This window comes from Lissotriton vulgaris, chromosome 5 (assembly GCF_964263255.1).
Source record: "Lissotriton vulgaris chromosome 5, aLisVul1.2, whole genome shotgun sequence".
In the NCBI taxonomy this organism is placed as follows: domain Eukaryota; kingdom Metazoa; phylum Chordata; class Amphibia; order Caudata; family Salamandridae; genus Lissotriton; species Lissotriton vulgaris.
The window spans coordinates 1296273289-1296290783 of record NC_141693.1 but is presented as its reverse complement, the minus strand read 5'-3'; the positions used below and the strand labels follow the sequence as shown (position 1 = coordinate 1296290783).

The 17495-nt window shown below is 41.3% G+C and overlaps 1 protein-coding gene across 1 annotated transcript in view; it reads left to right on the top strand.

The window, feature by feature from the left end:
- IP6K3 (inositol hexakisphosphate kinase 3) overlaps positions 1–17495 on the top strand; it is a 109191-nt gene that overhangs the window by 61855 nt on the left and 29841 nt on the right. Inside the window, exon 4 of the mRNA XM_086923191.1 lies at positions 3978–4156. Within this exon, the coding sequence (XP_086779317.1) occupies positions 3978–4156 (179 nt within the window). The remainder of the gene's footprint in view (positions 1–3977; positions 4157–17495) is intronic.

Here is a 17495-nt window from a genome sequence, read left to right as displayed (position 1 = left end):
TGTTGTAGTACAATTAAGCATCTCACCAAAGTCCGTTAGCTAAAAGTTCACAATCAATGTCTCTCAATTACTTATTGTGGTGTGTACTCTTGATCACTCAGTGGACAGGGCATAGAGAAAGCGGCCTTGTTCACTGGGGCTTGTTCGAGCACCCCCTCCACCTTTTTTCCGCCAGTGGCTCCACAAAGACACCTTCAACAGTTTGTTCCAACGGTCGCAGTGGAAGGATCTTTCTCTTTCTGTCCTGGGCATTGGTGTAATTGCTGACCTGTAATGAAGGTAGAATCAGCATAGAATGTCAGTAGCTTTCTCAAGATCAGCCCCCAAATCGGCAATCTTAACTTTGCGGTTGATCCCGACAACATCTCCTCAGTCAGACTTAACTCAAAAGCAGGGCTGGCGTTAGTGCTGGTGGCGCCTGGTGGAATATTTGTTTTTGGTGACCCTACACCCCATGACAGCCTCCTCGATTCCCTCACTACCACGGGCAAAAGTGCCTCTAATATCTCCAATCAGAAGTTATTGCTGAACATTGCTCACTCAGTGAGGCCAGCGCCCCCTCCATGGGTCAGCACCGGTCACACTGCCCTAAAACCGGCTCTGCTCAAAAGTCATGAGTGAGACTGACGACCATGGGAAATTCAGGAGTCTTGGCGACATTCTCCCACATTTCTTCTGCTCTCTCTGGGTCATTCCTCACACTTTGCTTGGAAACTTGGTTCTCCTCCAGAGTAAGATAAATCCCAGTGGGATGCAGCTTTCTCCTTGCCCTTCTCAGCAGGCAAACACCCACTGGGGTCACTGGCAGATCCTCGGCTTCTTCCAGCAAGGCTTGCAGAAACAAGATGATGTCTCTTCCCCTTCAGAAGACTGACTATTAGTGATACCATCTATTGGCAACAGTGGCCCTTCTCTTATCGCAGTGAAGCAGCCTATACTGGAACACAGTAGGGGAGTTGAGGGCCCACTTTTATAAGGTACCTTCAGATAGGGGATGCGGATCCCCATTCTGGGTTTAGGAACCTGCTTGGCCTGGTTTCTTTTCATAGTTCATTTTTCCTCTGCGGTATGGACAGGTTCTTTGGTCAAGGTGATGGCTCTTCACAGCAAGCAGTGATGATTCTGGCTCTAAGCTGGAGTGTGCCTACAGCATGATACAATAGGTACAAGGTTTGACACCTACCTTTCATCAGCCTTCCAGGGTAGCCCAATCAAAGAAAAACAAAGGACTCATGTTCTCCCCAGAAACTTCTCGTTCATTGGCAGTTGTCTTTGCTGACTCACCCCTATTCCTCTATCATTAGACAAATGGCAGTGCCCAGGAAGGGCTAATAGGCAAACCCTTGATTAACATATCTCCTATAATTTCTAAAGGTAGCCTTGTCTCCATCCTTCCATACATTTGTATCTAGAGTTACACCCTTCTAAGAAATACAGGCAATACACTTCCACCTTCTGGAGGTTGTTTCATAACTTTCATCTCGTGCTATGTCAGACCAGGGACAATCCATGATAACCATATACATACACACACACACACCACTAAAATGGAGTCCTACTAATGTACACAGTAGATGCATATGCACTCAACATTTATACAGGGATGTCAGCACGAGGCCTAGTTCCTGACACATTACTGGAACTTTACTCAAGTGCACTGGTAAGCTTCAGGCTCGTAGTCCATGAGCAGGTTAAAAAAAAAGACTGTTCAGATACTGATCAACAAAATACACTATATGCTGCCACCACCATTCACTATACAAAGACACGGATGGCAGTGTCATGCCCATCCAAGTGTACACTTTTGGAACCTCCATAATCTCAGAGTCAGGGTCTGTGCCTTAATGGCAATTTCGAACCTAGGCCTGCAGTCCGCACACTCAACTTCGTGTGTGCAGAGGCCAAAATAAAGTCAGGATACCAGATTCTCTTGCAGTTTTGTAACTTAGTTAGGGGAACATCCTTTGCCACACATGGGGGACATTTTCATTATAACACTCCCTTTACTTATGGAGGTGGATGACTAGTGAAGAAGGACTTCATTCATGAAAAGATATGGACGCTGGACAATAATCTAAAGCAGAAATGATTGAACATGGATGATGCAAAAAAGATGTTTCTCATTGCAACACCTAATAAGATGCTGTCCAATACAGAGTTATCCATCATGTTTTATCTTATTTTCTTGCTGAGCATTTCATCCAGTTCTAAGTCTGCTTTGGTGGAAGACAAGAGACACGAAACATAGGGACCAGCAAAGAGGAAATGAGGACACTATGATGGGGGAATTAAAAGTCACCCTTGTGAATGCAATGATTTCCCCAAAAATGTGTTTCACTAGAAAGGATTGTGGTTTGCGGTTATTCTAGCTTAAGCATTGGGCCAGAAACAAGGGAGAAGGAGAGAGATTGGGAAGCAAGAGAAGAACCAAATAAGCAGAGAAGGAGAGGAGAAAGAGCAAGAAGTAAGAAAAAAATGAATAAAGGAAGTAGATATCACTTAACAGTGCCTGGAATTTGAGTCTAGAAGAGATCTAAACGTATGATAGAATCTAAGACATAAACTGGAATAAGAGATAGGTTGGAGAGTAAGTAGAAGCCCTCAATGAACTCCACAATGCTGTTTGCAGACTCTCCATTCTTCGTCTCCCTAAACAATACATTTACTTTTGCAGTCCACATTTGATAAGATAATTAAAGAGAAGGGGCTCTAAGTACACTTCCATTAATCTCAGTAGTTGTCATGCTGCCTAGAGGAAAGAGGCATCGTGATTCAAGAAAGAGTCCTCCACAGAATGCTAGTGGTAAGGCCCTAGCACTCGTCTAGGCAAGAAGTATCTGTAATTAGCTTCCAGGGTTCAATACCCCACTATAGGATGCCTAGATGGCTGTTCTGGTGAATCTTCTATCAACAACGGTTTTCGCTCACACGCAGAACATGCTATGCAACCTGTGAATGGTAAGTACGGAGAAACTTTCACAGTCTCCAAAGGGATTTCTGGGGTTATAACAGTAGAGGGATATCATTTTGTGAGTGAGACTTGAATATAACTAAAGTATCAAGGATAAATAATTAGGTGTTTATCCTAGTTTAACTTGGTTGTTGTCACATTATTTTATTGACTTGCATTGTTCCAGTGAGCCAGCCATTTCTTTTCCAAGAACATCTGACTAAAGAGGCTTTGTCATTTGTACAAAACTTGATTATGGTAGAGCTCTGTGTCCAGACTGTCACAGCACTTCTTACACATGTAGCTGATGTAAAACCAGACTGTGTGTTCCATTACTAATACATTAACGAAGAGTTTCATACATTGGCTTCCTGTGAAGTCAAGGGTCATCTTTAAGAGACACTGAGCAAATGAGCCATGGCTTTAATAGGAATATCCATCTCATTCGTTAAAGCGCATTTATTTATATCAACCTCACAATGCCGCTACCTCAAGAAAAGAGTTGGATAATTGTACAGAAGCTCCGCCAAGTTAGAGCTGGTGGGAAGAATTGTTTCTAAGAGGTTGTCAAATGCAAAACGGTTTGCTGGAGGACATTTCTATGATTGTTTCCTGACCATTAGGAAATGGATGAAGGCTTTGTAAATTTAGGGCTCTGAGTCCCTTCAAGTCTTTTTTCCCATTGTTTTCCCATTGTGCTTGTGCGTCTATATTTTGAGTCTTTATTGCTTTGGAAATACACTGAAATGGAATGCAAAATACCTTGTGGGAATCCTATGGGGTCAGGCACTGAAAGGGCAGAGAGACATAATCACACCGTACATGTATAGGACACACATGAATCAGGTTAGGTTTTGGTCTACCTATATATCTAACAATTATAACACAAGGAATATAATTTATATTTAAAAATTAAAAATCTCTTGAATGCCAATGACATTTGATCAATTTTCAGAATGGGAAATGGCTGTTTTTGCCAGAGTAAGGAACTAATACTATGATCACTTTTGTACCCTACGCCTTATAGTTGCCACGGGAGCTCTCTACGTAGGACAGAGCTGCAAGTTCACACCGAACTCACCTGCCACTTGGAAGATTCCAATGGAAACCAGAAAGGAAGAGCAGACTCCAATCCCTGGGCTCTGAAATGTCACCGGAAGCAGCTCAGCCGCATGTCCTCCGAGTACCACAAGAACGAATTGCACCGTATCCTTTCTCTAATGTTGTCAGACCAAAGTTGTCAACCTAAGAGTAAGCCAATGAATAGTGAACCAGAAAGTTAGTGTATAAGGTGTAAAGATATAGGACTTTCTAATGACCCTTTCCTAATACTACTGCAAAGACGAGCCTCCTCAAAAATGTGTATTACAGCAGTCTAAAAGCACAGAAATATTCACACCAAGAGCACAACTCACTTTAGAAAATGATGTACAGAAATGCAGCTTCCTCGGGATGCTCATCACCTAAAGATGACACCTCACATAGCTTTCTGTCTTGTTTGCATAATGTATGCTTCACTCTAGACTTCTAGCAGTTTGGCTTTATTTGTCCTTTGTGAATTGTGCATGTCTGGCTAAAGCTGCAAAACTCTGATTTGCTTTGATAAATCTAATGAGAGTAAAACATGCCAGTAGTTTCCGGTGAATTTCTGGTGGTCTGTATAGTATTTTACTCATCAAAATCACACTATTCTTTATTGAAAATTGGAGTTGCTCATGGCATCTTCTAACTGAGTGTGTATTTAATGATGAAACGCTTCAATACTTTGACAGAACAGAGATTTGAGTGAAGAAATCACAATGTCACTGGTTAATTTCACCTTGATTTGTCGCATTCCAAAATGGAAGTCTATCCGGCATCCTTTTCTCAGTAGTGGACAGTCTGGGTCACTCTGAGCTTCCTTCCAGCAACAAACAATTGTGAAGGAAAAGCAAAAGTCTCATTTTTGATAGACATCAACTACAATCTACTGAAAATCATGCTCTGTATTCCAAAGCATGAGATTACAAAATCTTAAATCCAACAATACACATATTTCCAAGCACCCTAATCCTGTCGAACAGGTCCCATCACCATTCCATAATTTGAAACTCTAGTAGTAATCCTTGCAAAGTGAAAACTTCTACTTTTCAAATGACTGGAGCGTTTACAAGCCTACCCACACATAACTGTTCAGGTCATCAGTACTGGGCTCTCACACTGCTCAACAAAGGTACCACTGCTTTGGCATCAGGTTCTCTAGGAAATGTATTAAACCCACATACAATGCCTGATCCTGTGCCGTGCACAAGTCTTGTCAGGAACTAAGCTACAACCAAGATTTCAACATTTACACCAGACAAAGTGTGTAATATGTGCTGGGGGGATAAATGTGGTGCTGCAAATCTGCACTAAAAGCAAAAGGTTTAATACTAAAATACTTCTGTTCAACTATGTTAGTCACGAACATATTTTTTCTAGCCAACTGTCATGAAGTTAGTCTTAAAATGGGGAGCATAGTTCAGTTTTAAAGCATCTTTTCTATGGAATTTGTTATGCCTCTCCCTCTGAGACCTCTTTAAAAAATGCAACTGTGCAGTTGTAGAAAAAATGCCCAGTTTAGTTTACTAATCAATACACATCAGAATTTAGAAACAAGTGAAAAGAGGTTGGGTTTTGTTCCTCGTCTATAAGACCCAATTATATCGCAAACGTTAAGAAAAAATATTGGTCGGTAAAAACGAGGAAATATTCTGGAATGATAGTTATATTTCAGTGGTGACTGGTTATCAGGTGTTCATGGAAAATGATAGGCTCAAACCATATTTGAATTATATCATAATCAGATATGTTTCGTATGTTATGTGCACATTTATGAACAACTGCCCCGGTGTAAAATTACCAAAAGTGTTGATGTGTTATTTACTTTCGGTACAAAAGGGGGTGGTGATGGACGGAGCATCTGAATCAATCAAACACTCACACCCAGTCAAAAGATCTGGGTTTAATCCATCACCGTTCTTTAGCCCACTCTGCCACCCCAGTTCAGATATGGCTATATGCAAATCAGTCTGACCCTGTGCCTCATGGGAACAGTCCAGCCCGAACTGCCAAGCCATGTCTTCACTGGACCGGAAACAAGCTTCCGAGGACCGGTTTCTGGCATTCCAGCCGTCTTCAGCCCGGCTTGCTTGAATCCAGTGGCAAAGTGAGCAAGGGACTCACGTCTGAGCATACCCTGCCACACTTATGGCGGCCAAAAGCGGTACAAAAGGCATGGCTTGGCAGTTCGGGCTGGACTGTTCCCATGAGGCACAGGGTCAGACTGATCTGCATATAGCCATGTCTGAACTGGGGTGACAGAACGGTGATGGATTAAACCCAGATCTTTTGACTGGGTGTGAGTGTTTGATTGGTTCAGATGCTCCGTCCATTACCACCCCCTTTTGTACCGCTTTTGGCCGCCATAAGTGTGGCAGGGTATGCTCAGACGTGAGTCCCTCGCTCACTTTGCCACTGGATTCAAGAATTATTTTCAAAGAACAAGGGAGACCCAAAGGAATATCACTAGGGACCTTGGGCAGTTACGTATTTCAAAAGACAGTGGTCCCTAGTAGTTCAGGGATTAGGCAGAATTGATGGACATACACTCAATAGTCAGTATGACCTTTGTCCAGCAGGACAGGTTTTTATTTTAAGAGATATGGAAAACATAAAAGGATTTTTTACAAGGTGGGTACAACCAGTAACCCACAGGGGACAAGACAAAACAGGGGGGTAAACTTGACGCAACAAAGGCGGTCTGTGCTAGTATCTCAGTGAACAGACAATGGTAAAGTACAAAGCATCATTGTGAACAATTTTCTATTTGTAGGGTACATATGATGCTACTATGTCGACGGCGTTTCGATGCCTACACACAGATACATGGCATCATCTTCAGGACAAAGAATTAATTTGTTTGTCTTGAAAGCATAACAGTTTTTGGGGCCAATATTGTGGTCCACAAAGTAGTCTGTTAAGCAGTACCTATGCTTTTGGAATCAAAGCAAGTAAGGAAAATGAAGGGTTTAGGAGCACAATAGTATCCAAACCAGGGCAAGGGAGCCTCTAAATACGAGACCGGACCAATCGTGTCTCATTCCTGGTTTGGCTGCTCCTTGTCTATGCAGGATACAAAATGGCGGGAATCGCGATTCATAGTAGCATCATATGTACCCTACAAATAGAAAATTGTTCACAATGATGCTTTGTACTTTACCATTGTCTGTTCACTGAGATACTAGCACAGACCGCCTTTGTTGCGTCAAGTTTACCCCCCTGTTTTGTCTTGTCCCCTGTGGGTTACTGGTTGTACCCACCTTGTAAAAAATCCTTTTATGTTTTCCATATCTCTTAAAATAAAAACCTGTCCTGCTGGACAAAGGTCATACTGACTATTGAGTGTATGTCCATCAATTCTGCCTAATCCCTGAACTACTAGGGACCACTGTCTTTTGAAATACTGGATTCAAGAAAGCCGGGCTGAAGACGGCTGGAATGCCAGAAACCGGTCCTTGGAAGCTTGTTTCCGGTCCAGGGAAGGCATGGCTTGGCAGTTCGGGCTGGACTGTTCCCATGAGGCACAGGGTCAGACTGATTTGCATATAGCCATATCTGAACTGGGGTGGCAGAGTGGGCTAAAGAACGGTGATGGATTAAACCCAGATCTTTTGACTGGGTGTGAGTGTTTGATTGGTTCAGATGCTCTGTCTATTACCACCCCCTTTTGTACCGTGTTATTTACTTTCAGCATAATACTTTATTTGTGCTGTAAAGTTGTTCAAAAGTAATAGAAATTTGCTCTTTGCACTTCTTTGTGTTACTTTACCTCACTGGGGCGTTCCATGGATGATCACAGTTATTTTAATGCTAATCGCCGTTTATGATACTAAGCCACTTACTTCTTTTATGGTTTTTCCATTGTGAATAAGCCGAATAAAGATTTATATATATATATACTAAGCCATATCTACTAACATGTGTAGACCAGGTATTTAAGAATGAGGGCTTTTTTAATAATAAGAATGACATGATACTGTGCCATAGTACTGAAATAAGTTTGCAATATTTTATGGTGGCATTCTGCATCTCGCCTGCTTTGTTTATTAATTATTAAAGAAAACAGTTGCAGGGAGACAGGCTAATATTGGATGTAGTACTTTGGAAGGATAAGGTAGTTTCCGTTTTTCGTAATTTTACTTGTTCCATATGTGTGCAGTTTTCAAAACTGTAAATAATGCACCTTGCTGGGGCTTTTTTTACGGACAGCAATAAATATTGAAATTATTAGTAAGATTGGGTTATATCCAACGAGTGCACTTTTGAACAGTTTATTAATAATAACAGATTGTATCAAAAGAACACAATTGTGAAAGTTATTCAAACCTACAGTACTAAGTGAAAATTGTAACATTTTCTTAAAAAGAACAAGAACATGAAATATCTCCAAAATTCGACATATTTACCACCCAAATCAGTATTAAATATTAATAATAATAATAATAATACTGATACTTGTAAAGCGCGAACAGCTACCTCACAAGGAGGAATCCCGGCGCTAAGTGAGCAAAATCAGAAAAAAAGAAGCCGGAGGCACGGGGGAATAGCTTAGGTTTTCTGCATAAAGAGCCAGGTCTTTAGAAGCTTCTTGAAGCTAGCTTCTGTAGTAGCAGATTGGATGGCAGAAGGCAAGGCGTTCCAAAGTTTTGCCGTGCTAATCGAGAAAGATCTGCCCCCAAGTCTGGCTTTTCTAGCTCGTGGGACGAGTATCTGAAGCAGGGAGTTAGATCGCAAGTACCTCTCCTGACGGTAACGGGGGAGTCTACTTTTTAAGTAGTTAGGGCAGGTCCCTTTTAGTGCTCTAAACGCCACGGTAAGGACTTTGAATTTTATTCTGTTTGTCACTGGGAGCCAATGCAGTTTGCGCAGATGCGGAGAGACATGCTGTCTAAATAGCTCAGCAAACTCCATGACTTCCTCTGGAGTTAGTGACTATTATCATCGTTGTGGAAAAAATAAATACACATCATTCTACAACTGTTACCAAAATGATGCTTGATAACCTTGATAATGCCCATCTTTGTGGCAGAAAAAAATATATTTTGTTGTATTAGAGAATCCTGTGCATCAGTGCTGACTTAGTTTAATGTAGTGCCATTGTCCTAGTTTGGTTGCTTTACATGTTAAAGTACAGGAAAGTGCCAAATAATTACAGTTTATTTCGAACAAAAGAAATCTCAGTACATCTAAAAGTGATAGGACTATCTTTAGTGGCACCACTGTGGCAGCCAAAGTTTTAAAATTTCCCAAAAAGTTTGGAAACTTTGTCTACCTAAAGATGCGTGGAGTTACTAGATTTCATCAAACTTTATCCTAGATTAAGTTAAACTCGCTCAAGCCCTTCTGTTGAAGCAAGATTTCAAGCACGTCCCAGACAGTTCTCAGGAGGGGATTTCTCTGACATCACTGGCCTGGCTGTCTTCTGAAATCCTCCCTACGCAAGTACGACGTGTGGAGAGACCGGAACATTCGGGAACATTCGGTGATCCCTACAGGGGGAATGTGAGGGGCCCTGACAGTGTACACGTGAGGATTGGGGGGCTCGCAGGAGACAGCTCATGCGGCAGAGGGCAGAGTATGAAAGGATACGCAAAGTCAAATACGGAGGAAGCAACACAGGACTTTGCCCTTTGGGGGATGACTTACAGCAGTATAGCTGCCAAGGTTTCAGATTGCTTACCTATGACATTTTCATAATTTCAATGTAATTATGAGTGACATTCAAAGACTCGAGTGACACTTTCCCACGAGCAAAATCATGTAGTAAAGTCCCTGGAAACAGACAAATATCAGTAATTACTCCCATTTCACAGTGAGAAACTCTAAGGAACTATGTAGCAGGTGCTTTTAAACATATTATTTCGAAATACACTCCAACTCGACCTCAGAGCCAGGGGCGGCTGAACCACCAGTAACAAAAGTATCTCTGTGACAAAAGCATTAACACAATAAGCTATCCACAAAATATACAGTTCTATGATATGCTAGTACACGTTCTTTGCAGGAGGTATATTAACCCTCTACGCTACTTTGTGGTGATAGTCAAAACTGACATCAGACAAAAAACTCTGACCTCTCTCCGGTGATAACATTACTACCCAGGTTATCTTTATCAAACCAAGTCTCACACTGCTGGGATTATAAAGTCTGCTGCTTTTGACTGCCACTGTAGCGGAACTGTACGTGGAGTCATAGGCACTGGCTGCAGTCAGCTGCTCAGACAGTGTCACTGTCATGTGGAAACAGGAGTCAGTTGCTAGTTTAGAGAATGCAGGCTGGCACAGTGACAGAGATCATGCTCCTTTCTTCATACTGTACAGTACTGTACTCGTTGCATCTGCTGTAAATTGAAGTCATGGTGAGAGCTCATGATGTGGCACCGTCACTTGAGAGCAGTGCACGTGTTAAAGGCACTCAGCGGCGTCAGCGCCTTCTCTCACCGTGACAGGACACAGCCCCCTTCACCGCCATACACACAACAGGAAACGTCTTGTCCTATAGTTTAACATTGGCGGGAGGCAGCGGTAATTCCTGGGCCAGCAAGATTTGCTATTACTGTGGTCAGGGTTCATGCTATCAATCCATGTACAGCCCCCAGAGTGACCCACCTCTACACCTCAGGCAGTGTCACTTCCATCACCACTGACCATATCTACTGACTGCCCTGTGCCACTCCATCTGCCCGTCCAGAGTAAGTCCCAACATCTCTCTAAACCCCCTCCACCCTTATAAGCAGTGCTTTAAAAGAAATTATAAAAGTACGGGTACTCATTTTTTAGAGTTCCTGTTTGCTTCAGAGAAATCCCAGTTCTACCCCATTACATGTATTGCACAAGTGCTGAGAAGTGCAGGGACTCAGTATTGGACAATACCTGACCATTCAAAGCACTGCTTATAAGAGAAACAACACTAGTCACCCCAGCCCCTCCCCAGGTGCACACAGTAAGGGTGTAGAATCGTTAGGCGGGGAGATGTTGTACTTACAGCTCTGTGGGCGCGGCTCTGGGGTCTTCTCAGGCAGACTCCAAGGTGCCAGCAGGGACTTCTCAATCAGGGGAATCTCAGATCCCGACAGTGGCTCCTGGACTGTGCCTCCTCCTTGCCCCATTGTCAGATGGAGAGAGATCAGGGCAGACTCATCCAATCCGATGAGCCGCTTTGGCCGAGAGGCAGGCGAAACTCACAGAGTAACTGGAACAACATGTCAGGTACCACAGCACTGAAACTGAAAGTAGAGATTGCGTGGCGAAGGAGGGTGACATCAGTGAATCTGATCCAACGGAACACCTAAGCCAACCTAGAGCGCTGAGCTATCCCACACGCCTGCTTGCAAGCAGCATAGACCACGGGCTGCCAGACAGCTTTCTGTAGTGGTGCTAATAGCACTCCGCTTGACAGCTGACGATTTGTGACTTTGCATTTCAGTGCAGTGATGCGGCTCACTATACTGAAATGTGTTAGTCTAACGCCTGATGCGTGGTACTTAGCAGGGCTGCACCAGGGTTCTGCTACCAAGTCCAAGCAGTCTGCCCTTCACTTCAGTAGGAACAGTTTCCCATTGTAGCAAAGGGCTGCTAAAGTTTCTATCTCCGTTCTTCAAAAATCTTTTTTAGCTTTGCAATTTCAGAAGTTTAAAATAAAAATGTGTGAACTTAGTATTGAGTTATCTAACTTCACAAGTTTTCCCGCTTCCTAATTACGTTACAACAATGAATCCAGAAAACACTTGGTGCTTTGCAATGGAGCAGGAAGCCTTACACAAATGCAATTGTAATTAAAGTAAATCTCCACTGTACAAAGTAATTGCAGAGAAGACTTCAGTTAAATCATTGCAACTACGTTTATTTTAGAATTGAAATGAATGGGTTATATTTCTTGCCGTTAAGTGAAGTTAACAATGTTTTTGGTTAGACTTAGTGTTAGGGTATGACTTAGGGTTAGGGATATGAGTCCCAGCCAACTCGTTAGTTTTCTAGAACAACCATAGGCACCAGACTTAGTTTTTATTGCCTCACTGAGCAGACTTCCTCCCCTGTGTTCAAACCCAGTAAAGCTATACAGCACAGTGGTATATACATGTGCATATGATCAACCTACTCCATTAACCTGCACGGGGCACCAATGTCACAAGCATCAGTCCCTCCCAAAGTCAAACAGAACTTCTCCTTGTTGTGGTTACACACAGCCACCTTTGCTGTGGCATTTTATTTTTTCCAAAGTTGTTTTTTTGTTCAAGAATTTTATTAAAGTTTAAGAATAATTAAACACAATATAGAGTGATACAGTCAAAATGCATAGGTATAGTATTATAGTGTACAGTAAGTATAAGAATTCCTGCAAGTAATAGAAAGATGAAAAAATAAAATAAGAAAATGATCAGGGAAAAATCAATGGACTAAAACAACAGTAACAGGTATCACTGAGTAAGAATGAATGAAGGAAGAGAAAAGAAGAAGAGGAAGAAAGAATAGGGCAGCAAGAAGAATAAAAGAAGAAAGAGAAAGAACAAGAGGGGAGAGGAAAGAAGCGAAGATGGGAAAAGAAGAAGAAAGGATCTAAAGTAGTGTCACAAAAACACTTCACACAAATACATCACACAAAAATCAAGCAGCAATCAATCAGCAGAAACTAAAGGGTATTGGGTAACCAACCCCTGTGATGCTAGAACCATATAAGGATCCAAAGCCTTCCAGACATTACCGGAAATAGTAGGGGTAAGATGAGCCACATCAACTGAACTGTGCGCACTACGTAAAAAAGAAACCCATGCCCACCAAGTATGGTATGATACGGAAGAAAAAGACTTCCATTCCATGAGAACAACCTTAACAGCGACTGTCAATAAAAGGTCCATCAGTTGCAAGTATAGTGGCAAAGGCACATGGGAAGCTAAAGGGCCCAAAAGAATCATAGGAAAGGAAAGCTTAAAGTCAGTATTAAAAATCAATATAAGATGTTTATTAATGAGATCCCAAAAGGATTGGAGAAAAGAGCACTTAAAAAACATATGGAGATAATCACCAGACGCCAAGCCACAGCTCCAACAGAGATCATCGTCCTTCAAATTTAATGGGTGTAAACGCACAGGAGTCCAATGGAGGAGTTTGAGAGAGAAGAATTTAGATTGGATTAGAGAAGGGGCAATCTTATCCCGGAGAGAGAATTTGCCAATCAACTGCCAGGTTTCCTGTGAAATATGTTGAGTGAGCTCCTTATCAAAGTGATGTAACCATTTTTGTTGGGAAACAGTATGTGAGGCAGATGACGTAGGGGATAAGAATTTATAAATTTTGGAAGCCACATGACCAGATCGAAGCCACAAGGAAAATAAACGAACAGTAGGAGAATTGGGCTCCAGGCGAATTTTAGCAAGAGCTACTTTAATTTTTAAGAAAGTATAGAAATCAAGATTGGAGAGCGAGAACTGTTTGGCTAAAGAGGAACAGGGTAACAGATCATTATTAGAATCATACAAATGACGAACTAACGTCACCCCTTTAGAAGACCAATAAGGGATTAACGCGGGATCAATAACAAATTTTAATCTAGGATTACGCCACAAAGAAGACCATCTCGATTTATGTATCGGGGTAGTCACTTTCTTATCTACAGACCACACCGCTGTAAAAGTATCTAAAATGATTGAGCCGGAAAAGGGAATAGCCAAAGTGGAAGTGGTTATAAAGGAAGAGAGTTGTAAGGGAGATGAGAGATGTTGCTCAATAAACACCCAAGAAGGAGTGTGAGCAGGAATCGAGGAAAACCACAAAGCCCCTTGGGAAGCTAAGAAAGCTACCAGATACCTCTCCCAATCAGGAAAATTACAATCACCCAACTCATAAGGTTTCCTCAGGGATTTATATGCAATTCTAGCATGCTTGTTACTCCAAAGGAATTTAGAGGTAATGGAATCAATCTCACGAAAAAAGGAGGGAGACAATTTGACCGGAAGCATGGAAGAAACAAAATTAATGATAGGAGTAATCATCATCTTTAGAGTTTGGATCCGGCCCCATCAAGAAATATATTTAGGGGACCAGGTATCTAGGAGGTGACGAACCTTGAGTAAAGTTTGAGCCTCATTATAGCTCACTGTATCAGAAAGAGTGCCACAAAACCAAATCCCTAGATATTTAAGATGTTTAGATTGCCATTTAAAGCCAGTGGCACCCATATGCGCTGGGAAACAATATGCATTCAAGGGGAACATTTCAGTCTTATCCCTGTTAAGCGTGTAGCCAGAGACCGTAGAAAAACAAGCAATAATATCGGTGAGCGCCGGTATAGCTGAAACAATATCATCCGAAAATATAAGAACATCATCTGCGTACGTCGCTGTCTTTAGACAACGAGGACCAAAAGTGAATCCCTTGATATCCGGATGTAAGTCAATTAGGCGAAGAAGAGGATCAATCACTAATAAAAATAAAAGAGGGGATAAAGGACAGCCTTGACGGGTACCTTGACGTAGACTGAAAAACTCAGAGGTAGCACCATTAACTCGGATATTCGCTCTTGGACAGGCATATAAAGACATGACATGTTAACAAAAGAGTCACCCAGATTATGTGCACGGAGGACCGCATGAAGAAAAGGCCAAGATACCTTGTCAAAAGCCTTCTCGGCATCTAATGCTATAGCAGCAGCTGGAAGCGTAGACCGCTTAGCTGTACCTAGAATATGGCAGAAGGTACGAATATTATCCCTAGCAAGTCTACCCTTTACAAACCCCACCTGGGATGGATGAACTAAAGAGGGGATATAAGCTTCTAAACGTTTAGCAAGAACTTTTACAAATATTTTTTGCTTCCATATTAAGAAGGGAAATAGGGCGAAAGTTTTTAGGATCTGAAACATCCTTGCCTTCTTTCGGGATTACTACAATGGTAGCATCCGCTGCAGTGCCCGAAACTGCGTCTTCGTGAATAAAGACATCAAAAACAGCTTTAAGACGAGGAACCATAGAGGGAAGAAACGTCTTGTTAAACATGATGGGGAATCCATCCGGCCCAGGGGCTTTACCAGACCGAGTAGACTTAATTGCGTGTATAATTTCATCAGCTGTGATTGGGCCACCAAATTTCTCTCCATCTCCATCTGCTGTAGATACAGACTGAAGAGGAATAGTTTAAAAAAAATCTTGGCAAGTTTCAAATGAGGACTGGTTAGTGGGGGTATATAGAGAGCTATAAAAATCACGGAACACTGTAAGAATATCTTTAGTCTGAAATTGTTTAACACCAGAACTGTCAGTAATTGAAGAGATTTGGGATGATTTAAAGTTAGACTCTTGGAATTTCAAAGTTGCAGCTAAAATTTTTCCAGCCCTATTTTTCAAGAGTAATCGTTTGGATTTCTGGGCTTGAACCCCGATATGGGCTCTCTTGGTAACTATGGTGTTATAGGAGTATTTTAACGTTTTGATAGATTGTAAGAACTGCTTATCATTAGTACGCCAAAAAAGAGGCTCCTGTTGTTTAATACTATCTGCTAACTCCGTGAGTTGCCTTTTGACAACAGCATTCTTTTTCGCCATAACTTTAATAATGTGTCCCCAGAGTGTGCATTTAAAAGCGTCCCACAAAACAACTGGAGAACTAACTGAACCATCATTATCAGAAAAGAAATGTTCAATTTCATCCTTTATAATCTGAACTTGAACATCGTCATGGAGAACCTCCGTATTAAGTCTCCAAGAACAAGAGTTTTTCTTAGGGACAAGACTTAGGAGAGAAAAAGAAACAGCCGCATGATCGGAGATAAGAATAGGATGAATATGCGGAGAAGAAGAGTGCTGAACTAAAGACGAGTAGACTATAAGATAATCAATGCGAGAAAAGCTAGAATGAGGGGAAGAAAAGAAGGAAAAATCACTGCCTATAGGGTTATGGAGACGCCAAATATCTTGGAGATGCGCATTGTTTATGAGCTCTAGGAGGGCGGAAGGAGAAAGCTGAATGTCTATCAAGAAGTGGATCAAGTGGTAAATTAAAGTCGCCCCCAACGATCAAGCTACCATTATGTGGCGTAAGAGCCAACTTTTTAATGATCTTTTGCCAAAAGGAAGGGCCGTCAGCATTTGGAGCATAAATGTTCAAAACATAAAGATCAACAGAACCATCAGACAATCTGGATAACAACCAACGTCCCTCAGAATCATGTTCAGCAGAAATAACCGACAACCCAGATTTTTTAGAGACAAGTGTTATGACCCCATTCTTCTTGCCGAGAGCATCCGAGCACATCACATCAAGAACCCACTCCTTCCGTAATAGTAAAGCTTCTTTATAGGAAATCTTTGTTTCCTGTAAGAAGACTAAATCTGAGGACAAAGACTTACAGTAATCAAGAACCTTAGCCCTCTTAACCGGATGGTTTAATCCCTTAACATTAAGGGAAACTATATTCAAAGCAGACATAGTCTAAACTAGGAATAAAACCAAAAATAAATCAAAAACATGATAGAGGGAGCAGGACGCCAAATAAAACACGCACCAAAAAACCAACAGCTCTCCATACACAATGAAAGCACTACTCGAGGATCCAAGAAGAGAAAGAGAAAGAAAGGGAAGGAAGAGAAAAGAGAAAGAAAAGGAGGAATAGAAGCACCAGAAAAGAATAGAGAGAATAAAAGAAAAAGACCCACCTTGGGAGGTCTATAGAGGACCAAACTCATACCTGGGAGGACATGGATGCAGGAAGCAAAAGCAAGAGGGCCGCCGGGAAACAAACAGTATTAAATTTAACAACGCTATATCAGACAGGAAGGAAAGGGATAGGCAAAAAAGAGATAAAATAGACAGAGCAATGCACAAACTTAGAGCAAGATAGAGGAGAGGAAAAAAGTTTAAGAAGTTTATCAGTCAAATACAAAACCAGGAATATAAGGGTGCAACATGCCATAAGAGAAAGGACCTAATGAAGAATTATGAACAAGCAAAGGTATTAAAAGTATGTAATCTAAAGAGTAATCAGGCAAATTATCACTAAAGACTAAACAAGGATCTTATATATGGAGATAACGTACGATATATGCAGAGTTAAAGTTCAAGAAATACTATAATAAAGGCATCATGAATACATGAATACAAATGAAAGCCAACCTAAGCATACAATGCATGGAAAATGAAGAAAAATACTGAACTATATATACATGGCATAAACAAGTGATAGTAAATATACGGAATTAATTAGAGAAAAAAAAATACTGTAGCAATAAAAAGGAAATAAATAATAAAGCATTCGGAGAGAGTACACAGTGAGATCATAAATTAATGAAACATAAGAAGTAAACGTAAATTATTAAAGTATGGTTGCGAAATTAACAAAACAACGTATATGAGAACAAATAAAAGACTTAGGGCCAGATGTAGGTAAGTAACATTTACCGAATCTTAATTACCGAAAATTACCGAATTTTACCGATTCGGTAATTAAGATTCGGTAAATGTGAGGGGTTGGTATG